Below are 17000 nucleotides of genomic sequence, written 5' to 3'. Positions count from 1 at the left end.
TGAGGTTAACACGTGAAATTTAACTAACTAGGAGAGAAATAGGGGCAATGTCATTTATTTTTTCCTCATCTGAATATCTATCACAACCTCAGAGTAATCTAAAAAAAATTTCTTCTAGTATTTTATTGTATGTTAATCATAACAAAACTTGGTATCATTACTTCAATTGATATACATTTTCTTTAAAAACAAAACTCTCTTAAGTTTAGTCATCTTATATAACCTCAGACAAAATCCAAACAAGATGCCAGGTCCAGTACCAGACAGATATTTTCTTTTACAAAGGAGATGAGAGCTAATTTAAAATTAAAAAAAATGATTTTAGCTCAGTAAGGTGCTTTTTACTTTGTAACTATCCAGAAGTCATCACGTTTTAGATCAAAACAGAAAATCACAGGCAATTTTCTATTTAAAAATACCAATCTAGAAGAGCAACATTTAAAAAAATTGGTAAAATTTTCAAATATGATAAGCAGGCATCTCATCCTCAAATAAGCAGGCTCAGATCACATTAATCTTGTATGATTTTGTTCCATCTTCATGTATTAGACCTGAATAGCATCATGCCACTAAATGGTGAAGTTGTAAGACAAACCTGAATTTTTGTCTTAACTGCATTTGCCTTTTTTTTTCTTTTTTTAATCAAATACAAAAAGTAAAAGGTAAGTTTCATACCACAGTTAAAGACTATGATTTTTTTCCCCTTTATGAGTATCTGGACAGAGTATTTTGAAAAAGCAAAATCAAACTACAGTTCCTGTTTTGGGTAGCTCCTGTTCCTAAAATATTAAGTACAAACATTTTAAAGCATGCAGTCTTTTAATACATATTATGTACTTAGAGTCTTGTTGTTGCATCATGTTCTACATTATGGCCCAAAGCAACTTGAGATTTGTCTAAACTTGTGAATAATCACAAAGAAGTAGGACACTGTTTTACAGTGTTTTGTTCATAAAACAACTGTGGTAGTAATAAGCATCTGAGAATATAAATTTTTTGCAGTCTCTCATCATCATTTGATGCAGGAATCTCAATTTCACCTCTTCTTAAATGAGGAAGTCGTAATGAAATAGAGGAATCAGTGAACACACTGATTTAGTACAACACTAACTAACTCACTAACTGTAGTTTAAGTCCTACAAGAAAGCATATGGCTATGGATACTGTTGTGTCTCCTAAGACTAAATATACCGATGATGGGGCAATTCCCTACAAGCTATACTGAATGACTTCAAAAAGAAAAAGATTCAAGAAAGTTTAAAAATGCTTTAAAGACATTGTCCTTTGGACATTTCTCCATGTTAGAGATCCAACAACTCGGACAAGAAGAAATGTAAAAATCTAGTTTAAGAGTGAACCTAAAAATTATTGAAGATGCTTCAGACACAAAGTGAGTCTTAGTTATCCAGACAAAGGTGAGGAAATGTGGTGGCAGGGAGCATGTTCAGCTGACAAAATTATCACCTCCTTCTGAAGCCTCTTCAATACCCTGTATCCTTGGCTCTTACTTTTTATGTTCTTTTTATTAATAATATAATAACCTGATCCCAATGAAGCTAGCAAGATAGAAAAGGTAAAGGACAAAACAAAAGTCAAGAAAAATGTTGCAAATGCTAAGCTAGAAGAAAAGAAGAAAGGTAATTTGAGGTTTTGCAGGCACAAAGCTTAATCAGATGGTATGCATCAATCAACTTCCCATAATTTTTTGGGGTGTTTTGTTACAAATGTCTAAATAACAATTTGGTGTTTTAATTAAGGAAAGTTATAAAAATAATTTTCATTTCCAACAAGGTTTACCTTTCATGCATTAAAACAGAATTTCACAAATAAACTGCAATAGTTACGAAAGTATTTGGCAAAATATTTAAAATTCTGTCAGCCACTTTAAAACACTACAAAGAAAATACTGTTACCAAATCCAAATTCAAAATGCAATAAAACACAAAATAATCAAGCTGCATCCATTAGCAAATTCAGCTAATTCTTGCTCACCATTATGCAATTCTCCTGTAACAGTGCCTTCGCCCTGTGGGCTTCCATCCTGATCTCGCCATTTCCAATCAATTCCTCTGATCACACGGGCTCCTGGAACCATGTATTTCAAAACCTGAGAACGAACTAGACGTCGCTGCCTTCGCAAATTAGCTTCCGCTTCTTTAGCGGCTTTTCCTACAAGAAAACAAACCGAAATAAAAAGACTGAAAAATAAAACAATATTGAACGGGGAACAATTTTGAAGTTAAGCTTTTAAGCAGGTTTCATTGCAAAGTTGAGTGTTTTCTCACACTGCTTCATATTGCACGTTCATTAGCACTCTCAGACAACACTTATGATGTACACATTCTGCTTCTTACCCAACTGATCTTCACACACTCCATTCACAGTGCCATAAAGTTCAAATCCAGACAGCGAAAGGTAGTGTGTTTGCCCACTGGCATTCTTTCCCATCTGTTTTATTCTAATGTGTCTCCAACCTTGCTTTTCATCCTTTGGAGGATCTAAAGGCCATGTTGCTGTAGATCTTTGAATTAAAGATAGTGAGGGAGAGAGAGATAGAAAGAAGTTTGTTGCTGACACTGATCACGTATGGATTAAGTCAGAAAATTGCCAAAAATGTACGAAATAAAAGACAAAGTCTGGATGAGTGCTGGTGCTACCATTTTCTCCAAAGCAACCCAAATGCAAATTAACAATGGCATTTGTGGTTTTTTTCCATCACATGTAACGCACACAGAACATTTATGGATCACTTATTTTCCAGCTCATCCTTGATAATTTAGGTCACCTATCATTCCTTCATGCACTTGTGTATTATACCTGTTGCACACATTACATTAGTCTACATCCTAGTATCTTTTTAACTGAGTTCATTTTTATAAAAGCTGGTAAGATAAACTAACATACCCTGGTTCGTTGAGACTACAGTCATCAACATGAGTATACAAAGTAGTCCAGTTCTGGCCATCCTTAGATACCTGGAAAACCCAGTTTCTGAGAGCAGATCTTCCATAACCTCGAGCGTGGCGTAACGTGTAAGCTGATGGTATAACCCAAAGACCAAGATCTATGGCAAACCAAGCATTCTTATCATCGTTAGTATGACAATTGAGAGCCGAACTGTCACGGCTTAGGATGTCTTCTAAACGGCCATAAGGTAGATTTCTTCCTTCAGATGATGTAACCACTACTAACCCATAGGCTGCTGGATTTACCCACTCATATGCAGTTCTATATTAAAAAGAAAAACATACTGTTCAATTATTACTCACATTAAAAAGCAGGTATCGATAACATTTGACTATTTACTCTTAAGTTGTAGATTACAGTCAAGTTTATTACAAACCAGAATAATTTAGATCATTTAACATAATTAGATAATTTCTTTAGAGATGATCTAAAAACGTCACTTTATTACAGTGGTTAAAAATTCAAAAAAATCTCAACCAAAAAGACAAAAAAAAAGGAAAAAAAAGCTGCAACTATCCCATCCCATCCTTGATTATTTTCTTAATCAAGCATCCAGAGATTCACAGTTTTGTATTACTCAAGTAGAGCAAAAAGAAATGTAATTCTATGGGTCAACAGTAAAATCAAATATACGTTGCATTCTTGGGAAAAAAACCTCACAGCATAGACTTCATTTCATAATGAGTTTTCTTTCCACCTCCCCAGATCAGTTTATTGTACTTGACTTCAAAGTATTTTGATCTTTGAAGAAACTCACTTTGCATTTGTCCCAATCCAATAAATAATTCCATTTTCATCAAAATCATGTTGATGCCTGAATACAAATGTTTGGCCTTCACGCAGCTTTCGTACAAAAACAAATGAAGCCCTATCAAAGTCGTACCATTGCTTTGCTACCTAAATGAAAAGAAAACAAATGAAATGTTACAAACGCAGAATGCAACTATTCCGTGTGAATCGTGTGTTTGGCGTGTTGCTCACCATTTTCAGGAGATACTGTTCTAGAGATTCAACAGTTGCCAGTGGCTCCATCTTTAGCATTCTACCAGTTCGATCTATTAAAGATGTCTCCCCAGAAGCACGTTCCAAACGAAATCGCAGACGTCTTGTTAATATCTAAAAGAATAGCTAAACATTAATACAGGCTTTTTTTGTTTAAGTATAAATCAACAACATAAAGTGAATATTTGTCGGCACTTTTGATGTCTGTTCATGGCTTTTAAGCCTTGCAGATTAATAACTGAAATAATATAAAACACGAAAATACTTTTAAAAAATACTGAATAGCAGTAACTGTTTTTGTTACTTCCTGCAACTATTTTCTGATAATGAATAGCAGAGCAGAAATATTTGCACTTCAATGTCATATTACATAAACCCGAGGTGTGCTTTCGAATGTGAAAAAAACTTATACTTCACACAAGCAGAACAAAATAATTAAATAAGATTTTTAGCTAAACTGCATCTTTCTATTATGAGAAGCTGCTAATCCTACAACTATCATGTATTACAAATGTGACAGTTACAAATACACACACAGGCCCTAGAGATGATGCTTTCAGCCATCACAGCCCATCCCAAGTCATCACAAAAAAGTGTGTCTCATAATGATCTTCAATAAAATGATTGCTTCGGACGCAGTCACATTCTAGTGAGGATACTTATACAGTGAGCATATCTCTGTATAGAAAGGAGAATACTTGAAAACAAACACATCTCTTCAACTAGTATTTTCCCTTTATAGTACAAAAGGGAAGGACAGTACAGGAACAACTGAATGTTTAGGTTAAGTGTTGGGGAGAACAAAGAACAAAAGACCTAGGCAGCGTTTTCCTTCAGTTCTATCCAGCTTTCAGGAATACATCTCATACGGGTTTAGCCTATGTCATTTTCCCCTGAAATTCATACAAAACATTCAGATGTGTAAATATTCAGTATCATGTATTATCATCACTTTGTATTTACCTGAAGATTATATGTGGAGCCTGGTGTATCATACAAGTGAAGAGGTAGACGCTCAATAGATTCTAACACTGCTATCAGTTTCCGAATTAACGCAACTGCTGGACGACTGTGAAAGTGAACAGTTATTATGTTACCACACAGAAGGGAAAAAAGACTCTACACCATCTCAGACTGTAGTACTGCTGCGGTTTATTGTTTTTGAGGGCTTTTTTTTTTTTTTATTGAGACTGAGTTAACTCAATGTCTAGAACAAATTTCAAATGTTTCTTCAAGTTCATACTCAGATTATTAATACTTCCTGGCATTTGGTTCACCTCAGTTTTCCTCAATATATTTACAGCATTTTTTTCCCTAAAGGAATGATATTAATCCAGATAACTTGGTTCGTTCACCATAGAAAAAAGGTTCTAGCAAATACCTCAACTGCTATTTCTACTTTGAGTTGTCTACTTCCAATTTTTAGTCACGTGCTTGTAACACAGTAAGATAAATACTAATCTGCATGTAGTAAGTGATACACAATCACCTTTATCTCTGTCCACAGGCATACTCACAACTAGTTGCCTACTACAGATCAAAGTAATTCTATAAAATTTTTAATTGCTAATTCAGTAACAGATGCTTTTTAAAGCCAATTTTCTATTTCGTTAGAGAAAGACCAAAACTAAAATGGGAGGAACTGTTTCTTTATCTTTAAATTGTTCTGAAAGTGCTTCACTGCTTCATAAATACAATTTTTGTTGTTTTTTTTTCCTGGTGGTTTGTTTTCGATTTTTTGTTTTGTTTTACCTTTCATCATCTTCATTTTCACTGAATGCTGTTTTGAACACGTTTATTCTCTCTACTAGTTGACTACAATCTTGCTTCACATCTAAATCGACATTCTAAGAAAAAAAAAAAGAAGGAAGTTTTTTTTTTTTTTAAATATAAAACAACTTATATGTTCATTCTTTAAGCTGGAATGTAGTCTGCCTATGCTTATTAAATTCCATATTTAAAATCTAGCATACATTCAATGGGTAAGACCACTAACTAGTGCAAGCCTGTCTGATTTTAATAAAGACAGCAAAAAGTCACATTTATTTGTTTAGATATTTTTGAAGTCTGTATCATCATCTTTTTAAAGAACAGAAAAAAAGCTTTTTTTCAGAAGCTTGGGGTCTGTGAACTCACATTATTTAGAACTGTAAGCAATGACTGAACTAAGCCACTACTACACATTTCATACGGAGAAATAGTGTTCTCATCCTTCAATAGTACAATTAAATTTTCCAAAGCAGTCTTCATTAAATCTCTCCAAGTATTTTCTCCCTCAATGCACTGGAAGACAAGAAAGACAACGATGGTGAAACAGAGTAACAATTTTTCCAGTTGCTTCATTTCAAAAATAATGTCCTGATCAAGTACATAACGCATAACTACATATATCAAAAAAAAAAAACATATTTCATGGATAGACATGTTACAACTTTCCTTTACACCATGATATGGACTAGTCTGAATGGTATTATTTTCACTTACATTACAAATTAAGGGAAATACACTTACCTGTCTGTTTGTATGAAGCTCCCATGAGGATTCTAACTGTGTTGCTATGTTCCTCAGTGTTACAACTACTCCTCGAGGCATACTTTCAACAGCTTTAAAATGATCATCATATAAATCTCTTGCCATAGTGCGTACCTACAAATGTATTTGTCATGAGAAGTCATATCATACCTGGTACATAAAGACTACTCTCCAGGTATTCTTCATGATTCTAAAAACTTCATATTTTTTTTAAAGTCCATGACACAAAAACAAATAGGGAAAAACAGGAATCTATCATAAAACACAAAAATCATGAAATTCAAAGGTTGTAAAAGTGTAAAAGTACAGGAGAAAACAGAAACACACAGAAAATTCTGCTGAAACTTGCAAAACCTGAACTTACCATTAAAAAAAATGGCAGCACAAAGGGAGCAGAACAGACTCTTAGTCTGTAAATCTCTATCTTTTAAATTTATATCAGAGACCTGAAAATCTTTTCGGATATAAGATTAGATTTTTGTTATATGGTTTCTGAATGATTATTCAGATTTCTTAAACCAGTTCACATAAGTCATTATGGGACCTTATGCTTATGAAAATAAGAATTATTTTCCATGAAGCATGCTGCACACAGGACACAGATTTTACAAAACAAGTTCTCAGTAAACATTTTGCTTTTAAGAAATTTTTCCAAGAATCTTTGCTTGGTATTATCATCATGTACCCTAATAAAAGATCCTCTCAAACTTGGGCGCAATATAGCACAATCTCAGCTATGGAAGAGCACTGCCTTCCCATTCTGCATTCCGGAATGGAACACTTTAGCTGTGTAGTAGAAACTGTAAAAGAGGTTAAGACTGAAGCTTAGCTTGAACTTTTGGTATCAGCCGGCCACAAAATGAACTGCTACTATAGGTTTTTGTAAAAGTTTAAGCCTTGATTTCTTATCTCCTATTTCTTTTCTCAGTCTGACAGAAGAGAATGTTTGAACAGAAGTTTAAAGATGAAGGATTTTAGACATTTTGCTCTACTACAACCTCTATAATACTGGAAGCGTCTGTTCACCTCCATCTCCTTGTCTGTCACTACATCCAGCTGAAAACTAGCATCTAAATGTAGGGAATATAAAGTAACATGTCTCTGATATGACTGCTCACAGACAGCCTGGAATAACAACATCATTTTATTGGCAAAGTTATTTTAGCTGCTGTTTGAGGAGGTAAGCAAAACAAAAGATAAAAAGATAAAAAGATAAGACTTATCTAGTGTATGTCACTTCAGATGCTCAAAAGGATTTCTCTTAAGGCCTGCAGGCTACATTTACAGTGACATTAATAAAATATTTTACTTTAGCTATCCTTAGAGAAGCAAGTTTAATATTTAGAACATAAGACTACAATGCAGATACATTTTTTACAGATGATTAGTGTCCTGTTTATGACATCTCTAATAAAAAGCTTTGAATGTTCTGGTGATTGTTAATTCACAGTTCTTGGCTGAAACAGAAATGATTTTAAAAGGGAAAAAAAAAAGTTGGTTAGGGAAGATCAACAACTGAGTATCTCGATCTCAACTCTGAATCAACTACAAAACTTCCATCAATTCAAAATGAGAATAGGAACAAGTTACGAACAAATTATGAAGTATATACTCCAAGAATTTTTAAAATAAGTATTCACAGGAGACAAGTATATTGATCATAATGCCTTCTCTTTTTGCATAAGAATAGAAAAAATCCAGTTTTCCTGGCCCATATATGAATAATACTGTAATTTTTTGTGTCATTGTTTCTAAAAGATTGGTTTTCCTCCAGAAGAGCATGGAATTTGCTAAAACTGCTGTATAAAAGAAGTTGCAAAGTACTGAGTGATATTTCCTCCTTTAGAACTTAATATGAAATTGTACATAGTTGATATCAGAGATTTTCATCTTTAATAGGAAGTTAAATCTCTGTAAACATGTTAAATAGAACAAATTGAATTACTAAGTATAAAATCCACGGATGCTCACCAACCTTTTGCTTGGTTTTCTCTAGTTTAGATTTGAGCTTCCTTCCTCTTTTGCCAGTCCATCCAGTCACAAATTCTGACCCTGTAAAGTATGAGAGTCATTTTCCCACATATCTAAAAGAATACTCCCCCATACTACCTCACGTACACTTGCTCCTATTTGCACATTATACATATATACACACTTACCCAAAGAGGTTTCAGCTGTAAATGAATGTTTTGTTCCTCTATTAGATTCAAAAACAAAGCCTGGCAGATCTTCTTTCAGTATTGTAGCTTGCTGACCATCTGAATTGTGAATAGCAATCTCTCCTTCCTTTAAACAGGTGAGGGACCAGTTTCCCACGGTAAGTTTAGTTGGTCCTGGTGCTGATAAAATTGGCTGACTTGTGGTAGATGGCTTCACTTGACTTCGAGCTCTTTGCAACTTCTCAAGGAATTCACTCCTGCTTTCTATTTAAAAAAGGAACCATTTTTTTTTCTTCTAACAACTGATTTCAATTATCTTATCTCAATCTTCCCCCTCCCACCACCACCAAGGAGCAAAATGACTGAGTACATTCAATGCAAAATTAAGTTTGAAATTAAAAGTCTTAAAATACTCTAAACTTCTTCCCACTGGTTATGCACTCCAACAGTGATTTATTCCACAAATACATTGAAATGGACACTGCAACTCTTTCTGAGCAGTGCTGTTGGCAGATGTATTAATCTAGCTTTACATTTAAAAGGAAGAAAAAAGAAACAGATCTACAGTATACTTTTAGTCTTGCAAAATAATTCATCTCATCATTGCCGTGAACTATTCCCTTAAGTGTGATTTAGTGTTCCATGAACACTCCAGCAGGAAAACAGCAATTACAGCTTAAAAATTTAAAAGAAGTGGAGAAAAAGATATCAAAGCCATATAAAAGGAGAGAAAAAAAATCACAGAACTTTAGAGTCTGATGATCAACATGTAGTAAAAGCAAGTTTCAGCTGAGATGATGGCCATTTGCTCAGACCATCATAAAGGCACTAAAAATATTTTTATAAGCTGTGTTAAAACTTTCACTCATCTTCTTTCTTCATTCACTTAAGAGAATTAATTAGGAAAAAAAAAAGTTGGTTAGGGAAGATCAACCTTCCACATGAAAGGCACAATTTTGTAGCTTAACTCAGTTACGCTATGCTAACTGAACAGGTTATTATATAATGCAGATGCTCCTATTCCTTTTTCAGTTACTATTTTCAGGCCCTCTGTACCTCAGACAGAAACGTGAAATAAATCTAATGTCATCATATGAGGACTGACAAAAGCAAAATTTATACAAAGATACCGTTTAATAGATAACAAAAGGATCATGTTCCATTTCTTGGATATGGATGTAATCCAGTTTGAAATTACTTGAAATAACTATTTTTTTTTAATTTTAACACTGTAATAATTAGAAGACTGCATAAACATTTCAAATGTTTATATAATGCCTAAAATTGATAAGAGTAGAAATTTCCATAAAAAAATGCAATAACTCATTACTGTAAAGAATCTCTCTGCTTCAAAGTTAACCCAGATCCTCATTTTTCAGCACCGTGATCTAATACATCTTCTTTTGTAGTGCATGTGCACATAATATTGCTGTTTTCCTTTTGCTGCAATGACTTATGCTCTATTTTTAAATTTTGCCATTTTTCATGTTGTACAATACAAAACCAAATCTTCTCTGTATACCCTTTTAGGCATAAAATTCTTTCCTTTATTGCTTACAATTCTTAACATCCAGGTAGGAGGCTTATAAAAAGAATTTTAAGACTTTATACATGCAAAATTAGACTTTGGTTAATTATGCCTTTTTGAATTTCTACAGTTATACTTTCACATATTTACTATGAAATATGTCATTCTGAGAGTCCAATGATTACATATAGTTCAGAATAATTTCAGGCCCCTTAGACTGAAATTTTGAGAATTGTTTAAAGCTTCAAAATTACCATTAATTTCCAATTTTTGCATTGAATTTTTACTTTTTTTTCTAAAAATTCAAACAAAACAAGGATTAAGCTGGTGTGGAGAAGGGTGAGGACAGACCTTCTAAAAAAATGTTCAAAATACATACATACATATATATACATATACACACACACACACATATGGCTCCCCCAACCATTTTTATTCTGTGATTCACACTAACAAATTCAACAGCTACAACCCTCTACGTTCTTGCCAGTCAATAAAATACTAAGATGTATACCAGGAGCTTAATTAGCAATGATTTAGAACAGCAGAACATATATTATAGTTCAGGACTTAAACAACAGATAATACTCTGAATCTGTTCTCTACTATAGCATGTAGAATTTCAGTAAATACTAGTTCTACAGCTCTTAAATGAAAGCCAGGCTGCTGCCACACCCTTAAGAGTTTACTAATGGTTCAGCTGCAAACCATACTGCAATATCAGCACTCTAAGTAGATGATGGTTTAAAGAAAAATATTAAGCAGCCTCATTTAATCCTTGTTTAGTTCTGTCCCTTGCATAATATTCACCCCAGGTATCTTACTCAAACACTTCAGATCAATCTTTTTAAAGATTGAATAAATCTGAAGACATATCTTAAATTAAGTCAGACTTTAAAAAAAAAAAAAGTTCTCTTCACTCCAAATTCATCCGAACAATCTCCATGCAACCCATCCTATATAAGATGTGCTAAACTCCTCCCTCCCCTCCTCCTAATTCAGAAGCAAGCATGAACTGGTATCCAGGGGCTATGAAAGTTTCAGAAGCTCAGATTTTCTTAAAATTATATTACAACAAACAAGCATCTCAACACAGAACTTGTTTGCCCTTGAAGATATTAGCTTTGTTTAGAAAGGTGCTTCTTTCAACACCTTATGTACAAGAATACATTTTCTGACAGGAAAAAGAAAATACACCTAAAAGTGGTTCCATCTGTGTTATGATCCAGAAACACACTATATCACATTTCATCTTAAAGCCCCCAAATTGATGGGTAAAGTCACTAGGAACCTCATTTCCATCCTGAATTATAATATGTTCTGTTATTTCATTCAATGGCTTGTTGAAAGCATAGTAATACTGCAAAACGTTTTACATGTTTCATAAATGCATAAATTGCTTCAAAAAAACAATAAAGGAGGGTTGCTTCCGCATTCAGAACAAGCTGTGTATTCGCTATAGAATTAAAAAACAAACAAAAAAATTCACTAGTGCATAAGGTCTGTTCTTTAATCCTTTCTCCAACAAACAATTAAGACACTGTAACTTGTTTCCCAATCTTCATGAGAAACGTTCCATTACTTTGTCTTCACATGCACGCAATTTCATTCTGCTAGCTAGAAGCAAACAACAAATTGCCATTTCAACCTGCTTTTCCTGAGACAGCCACTAGAAAGTGCTTTTAATGACTGGGGTGAAAAAATTAAGTATGCATGAAGAATCAAACAAAACAAAGTTAATAGACTTTCACTGGCAAGGAGTTTATTTAACACTTAATTCACCAAGGAAGTCAAGTTATGGTCACATGCTATCTGATGAAAAGCATCACAATTAACTGACCACCTTCCACCTGTTTACATCCTTTACTATTTAGAAAGCCAATTCCTGCAAAACAAAATAGCTCCAATCAAATTATATAAACCGATGAAACAGTCTCAAAACTTAACTTGAACTTAAACTGAGAAGAAACTACCTGAACTATCGGATCCTCCTTCAGGGCTGCCACTGGAATACATCGTGGCCAATTTCCCATCCAAGATGAATCTGAACCATCCATTACTACCATTAGATAGCTCCAGGGCTGCAGCATCACTCCAGATATACAGGCAGTCCCTTCCCCTAATTATTGACCAGTCTCTCCAGTGATATGGTTTACCCTGTTGCAGTTCTTTAGCATCCTCCTGTGGTTCATCCTCCTGCAACAAAGTTGTGTTAAGAAAAACACAGAATGCAGAAATTGCAAAAAGGTTTGGGGGAGAAAAATTTACTCAAATTGGAAGTACAGGAACCAAACTTTTCTGTCTGTAAAACGTATCTTGAAAAGCATTCATGGACAGAATAGATACTTTAAAGAAAATATTCTCTTTCAGATACAGATTTAACTACTCTACAGTAACAGTCTACCAACTGACACATCCAACTGTTCAAAAGTGATCTTATAAGAACACTAAGGAAGCAGAAACTTCAGTGTTAAAAATTATTTCAACATCCTCACCATTTGTTTTACTTAACTGAATAGCTAGAAGTATCTGAGTGGTGAGTAATATGGCTGTCAGAAGTTAGTAAACAACTTTAATATGCATTTCAAAACTTTTCACCATGTAAAAATACAAAACTAGAAGTATTTCCTAATATATTCTCTAGCAAGGTTTAATAACACCTGCACTCATCTGATACATGCACACTGAAGGAGATGCGTTCCACTGAAGAGATTCATTTTGTTTAGCAGTCATTTCTGAAACACTAGGCAAACATCATAATCCAGTTGACCACAGAAAAATACTTATAAATGGCAAAAATCAACAGATAATGTGCTAACAGGAAGTGAAGTTATAAAACTTAGAAACAAAAAAAGACAATTTAACAAGAGACAATTAAAATAATTCTTATTGTATGCTTATCTAGCTTACTATCTACCTGTAATACACTTTCATAATACTGAAAATTGCATTAAAAGACACTATTTTACAGGAAAAAAGAACTATTAATTCTGTACTTACTTTCTCAGGTTTAGACTCCTCTTCATTCTCATCATCAGAAGATGGTCCCGCTAAAGTTGACACTTTACTAATCACACCAAGTCTAGCCAGTTGGTCTAGAAAAAGATCACCACCTTTATCCACCAAATCCCTTATGATTTGCAAGGCTAGCAAATGGCCATCATCATCATCCTGTAATAAATTGGTATGGAAAATAAATAATAAAGCAGAGATATGTTTACTTGAAATCACCTTGACAACTTCATACCTTACCAAAGACAGATGTAATCAACACTTCATTGTTGGTTATTAGTAAGTGTGGAATCAATGAGCATAACCACCCCCCCCCCCCCCGCCTTTTGCACTGGTTTTCTAGGAGAATAAAATTTTCCACTTTCCTACCTCTTGATCAAGAACTGTAGCTGTAATCTCAACGAGTATTGTGGGTAGATTGTGGCCAGCATCAGAATCACAAACCTCTTTTAGCAGTGCTTCAGAACAAAAATGTATCATTTTTCTAATAAGGGCAAGACTCGCTTTCCTTAAAAAGAAGTTACAGAAAGAAGATTCTTACAAAAACAAAGCATGCAGCAATCAAAGCAACAAAATAGTTCACACTAAAACTGCTTTTGCACACCATTTATGCATTTGGGGGTTAGGTTTAGCTCAGTTGGTTAGAGCGTGGTGCTAATAATGTCAGGGTCATGGGTTTGATCCCCATATGGGCCACTTGTTTGAGGGCTGGACTAGATGATCTCCAGAGGTCCCTTCCAATCCCACCAATTCTATGATTCTATGTGTACAAAAACATAATTTGAGAGGAGTTCTAGTCCTGGTTATTATCAGAGAGGAGTCCCAGATTAATTCCAGAAGTTATTCACCTACTAATCTTTTTGATTCTATAATATTATGACAGTCTAATATGGTTTTCACTCTTCAAATCTTTTCTGTGCAAGCCTATTCTACATTCTGCCCTTATCCACTGTCTTAGTGATGCCAATTCACTTCTGATTCATACAGGCTCCATCTCTCTCCCAGGTACTTCTTTCCTACACTTCCAGAGTTTGTCAGATCTCTAGACTTTTCAAATCTAAGATTACTACAAGATCCTGCAGCCATATCATAGCAAAAACTAGTATTTGTCTAGAAGCCAATTACTTGAGTATGGTTAAACAGAATTTTTATTTGGGTGACAATTTAAAACATGATTTAGTCTGATTCAGAAAGAAAACTTGAAAATATGGAGAAACGACTACTTTTGGTAGTTCGCAGTTAGTCATGCACAGTTTCATAAATGGCCAAGCTTCAGCTTCCTATTATCATAGGAGGCTCTCTCTGCTGAAGAGCACTTTTTAATCTTGAATTTGCACTGCTAAAGGCACTTTCACACTGGGAACACTAGTAAGAGATTAAGCAAATATAACATCTGTGGAGTAAAAGGCTGAAAGGTTATGGTCATACACAATTTACCACAACCATTATGTCAACAGTCTTTTTTTTTCCTTCCTGTTTTAAAACATTAAATTAGATTAAATTTTCTTAATTCTCTTGGTAAGAAGTATCTGCTCCAATTGATTAATATTCTGGCTCTTTGTGCATTCTATCCATTCCCTCCACCCCCACCCCCACCCCCCAACACTATTTAAAAACATATTGACCAAATCTGGTATTAGTGCATCCCCGTAACCTATACTACATATAATGTTATCTCCAGTTCCACATCTTAGGACTCCATTTACCTCGTATGCCACAATATCATGTTCAGTTTTTTAGTTAATGCATTCTGAATTATTTACTACTGCATTTTTTTATAAGGGCTTTTGATTTTTATTGTCCCTTTCATCTCTTCTTCCATTACAACTAACAATAACAAAAACTGTGTAAGCTTTTTCTGTATTTTTTGTTTTCCTTCCATACTCCATATTCCATTTGCTTCTTACTCTAGTCAAAATTACGTCTAAAAATGCTTTTAAAACTTTCATGTTGTTTAACACTACAATCAATGTGTCCAAAATAAACAAACGCTGAAGTCTTTCAGATATCTTAATTTCAAGCTCAGTTCCAGCTTCAGTTTGTCTCATTGACTGCCACTCACTACTTCAATTTAAGCTTTTTGAAGTCTTCTAAAACCTTCTAAAATACTTTTTTCCCCAGTCTTTCTGAATTTTTTCAATGTATGCATCTAGATAACACTTCATTTTTTTTCCCTCACAAATCAGTACTTCCATTATTGTGACTGCAAACAGTTATGACCAAATACATAATATCCGTAAGTTCAAGGTACAGTCAGAGCAGGCATCTCACTCCCACTTAATTCCAGAAGTTATTCACCTACTAATCTTTTTGATTCTATAATATTATGACAGTCTAATATGGTTTTCACTCTTCAAATCTTTTCTGTGCAAGCCTATTCTACATTCTGCCCTTATCCACTGTCTTAGTGATGCCAATTCACTTCTGATTCATACAGGCTCCATCTCTCTCCCAGGTACTTCTTTCCTACACTTCCAGAGTTTGTCAGATCTCTAGACTTTTCAAATCTAAGATTACTACAAGATCCTGCAGCCATATCATAGCTAGCCATGTTTCTTTCAAGACATCATTTCCTAAGAAAGAAAAAAATGCTATTTAAAATACTAAGTGAAAAACAGACTTATATTCACTTGCAATGCTTTTCAAAGCACCCTTTCTATTCAAAGAGAAATACATTTAAGTGGTAAGAGTGAATAGAGATTTGTTCTGAAACTTCCTCTTAAAGAGATTTTGGTATTTTAAAATACACTTCTTTGATTTTCATATATGATAATTTTTATGGAAAGAAAATCCACCTTGGCATTTTTAATATAGTGTCTGAAGAAATTCAAAATATATAGGGGCAATTGTCTATTACCTTATTGAAGGCAGCATAGTTTGTTGAAATGTTTGTGCAAACACAGGCAATAGTCTTTTCAAGTATATTGGTGCCATTTCTGGATCTCCTTTGGGTTCATTACATTCTTCTTCATCCTTGTTTGCATCTTTCTTTTTCTTTTCATCCCCTTTGTTAACAGGACACATCCAATCCCCTACAAAACATTTTTTCCTTAAACATTCAACAACAAATAAATCTTTCAATAAAAGTAAAAAGCTCTCATTACTAGTATCTATGAACTTGAATAGAAATAAGTATTCCTGAAATATAAAATTTACACAGAAAATACTTTGCTTGATAACCGGCACTGAAGATCACTTGCATGAAAAGCTAGAAGTCCTTAAAAAATAACATGAAGGTATGGCCACCTCTGGCTCCTCTGCTACAAAAGCCTCATGAATTGGTAAGTGCAGTTCCCACATTTTAAAAAAAGGATGCCAGAGAAGCTACTAAGGTTAATATCCTCTGAATCCACAGGAAAACCTCAGACAAGTGCCATTCTGCAACTCAGTAGCAGGACCACTAGCACTGTCATTGTGTCTACCCTCTGGAATTTCCCATCCCTTAATATCTTACAAAACATGAAAGCTTTGATAGGTACTTTCAGGGTAAGGAAGGGTGGCTACACATTACTACATTTTTTTCATGAATCATAATAGAGTAAAATTCTAAAAATTATCGAGTTAGAAGTGATTCTACTAGCAAAGAGTATGAATTAAGAACTGTACTCACCTGGAGACTGAAGAATAGCTACTACTTCACTATGCCCCCTTTCACGAGCTTTGTCTAATGGAGTTTTCCCATCTTCATCTCTCAAATCAGGGTTTGCACCATGTCGCAAGAGAGTCTGAGAAAAAGAAAATTTCTTTTAAGAAAAAAAGATTCCTTACTTCCAAAGAAATAAACCTGTTTTTCCATATAG

The 17000-nt window shown here is 34.2% G+C and overlaps 1 protein-coding gene across 3 annotated transcripts in view; it reads right to left on the bottom strand.

Annotated features, from left to right (window-relative positions):
• Positions 1–17000, bottom strand: part of HECTD1 (HECT domain E3 ubiquitin protein ligase 1) — a 62125-nt gene that overhangs the window by 22798 nt on the left and 22327 nt on the right. For all 3 annotated transcript variants that reach the window (XM_062575928.1, XM_062575931.1, XM_062575929.1), the window contains exons 9-24: positions 16811–16925; positions 16058–16232; positions 13570–13708; positions 13189–13359; positions 12162–12384; positions 8661–8924; positions 8477–8553; positions 6481–6615; positions 6106–6252; positions 5722–5816; positions 4933–5038; positions 3949–4083; positions 3725–3864; positions 2905–3228; positions 2355–2521; positions 1993–2169 (exon numbers count right to left, since the gene is read on the bottom strand). In XM_062575928.1, coding sequence (XP_062431912.1) covers positions 1993–2169; positions 2355–2521; positions 2905–3228; positions 3725–3864; positions 3949–4083; positions 4933–5038; positions 5722–5816; positions 6106–6252; positions 6481–6615; positions 8477–8553; positions 8661–8924; positions 12162–12384; positions 13189–13359; positions 13570–13708; positions 16058–16232; positions 16811–16925 — 2590 coding nt within the window. The remainder of the gene's footprint in view (positions 1–1992; positions 2170–2354; positions 2522–2904; positions 3229–3724; positions 3865–3948; positions 4084–4932; positions 5039–5721; positions 5817–6105; positions 6253–6480; positions 6616–8476; positions 8554–8660; positions 8925–12161; positions 12385–13188; positions 13360–13569; positions 13709–16057; positions 16233–16810; positions 16926–17000) is intronic.

The sequence above is a fragment of the Rhea pennata genome, chromosome 5 (genome assembly GCF_028389875.1).
Source record: "Rhea pennata isolate bPtePen1 chromosome 5, bPtePen1.pri, whole genome shotgun sequence".
Lineage (NCBI taxonomy): Eukaryota > Metazoa > Chordata > Aves > Rheiformes > Rheidae > Rhea > Rhea pennata.
The sequence above is the reverse complement of the archived record's forward strand: the minus strand, read 5'-3'. Positions and strand labels throughout refer to the sequence as shown.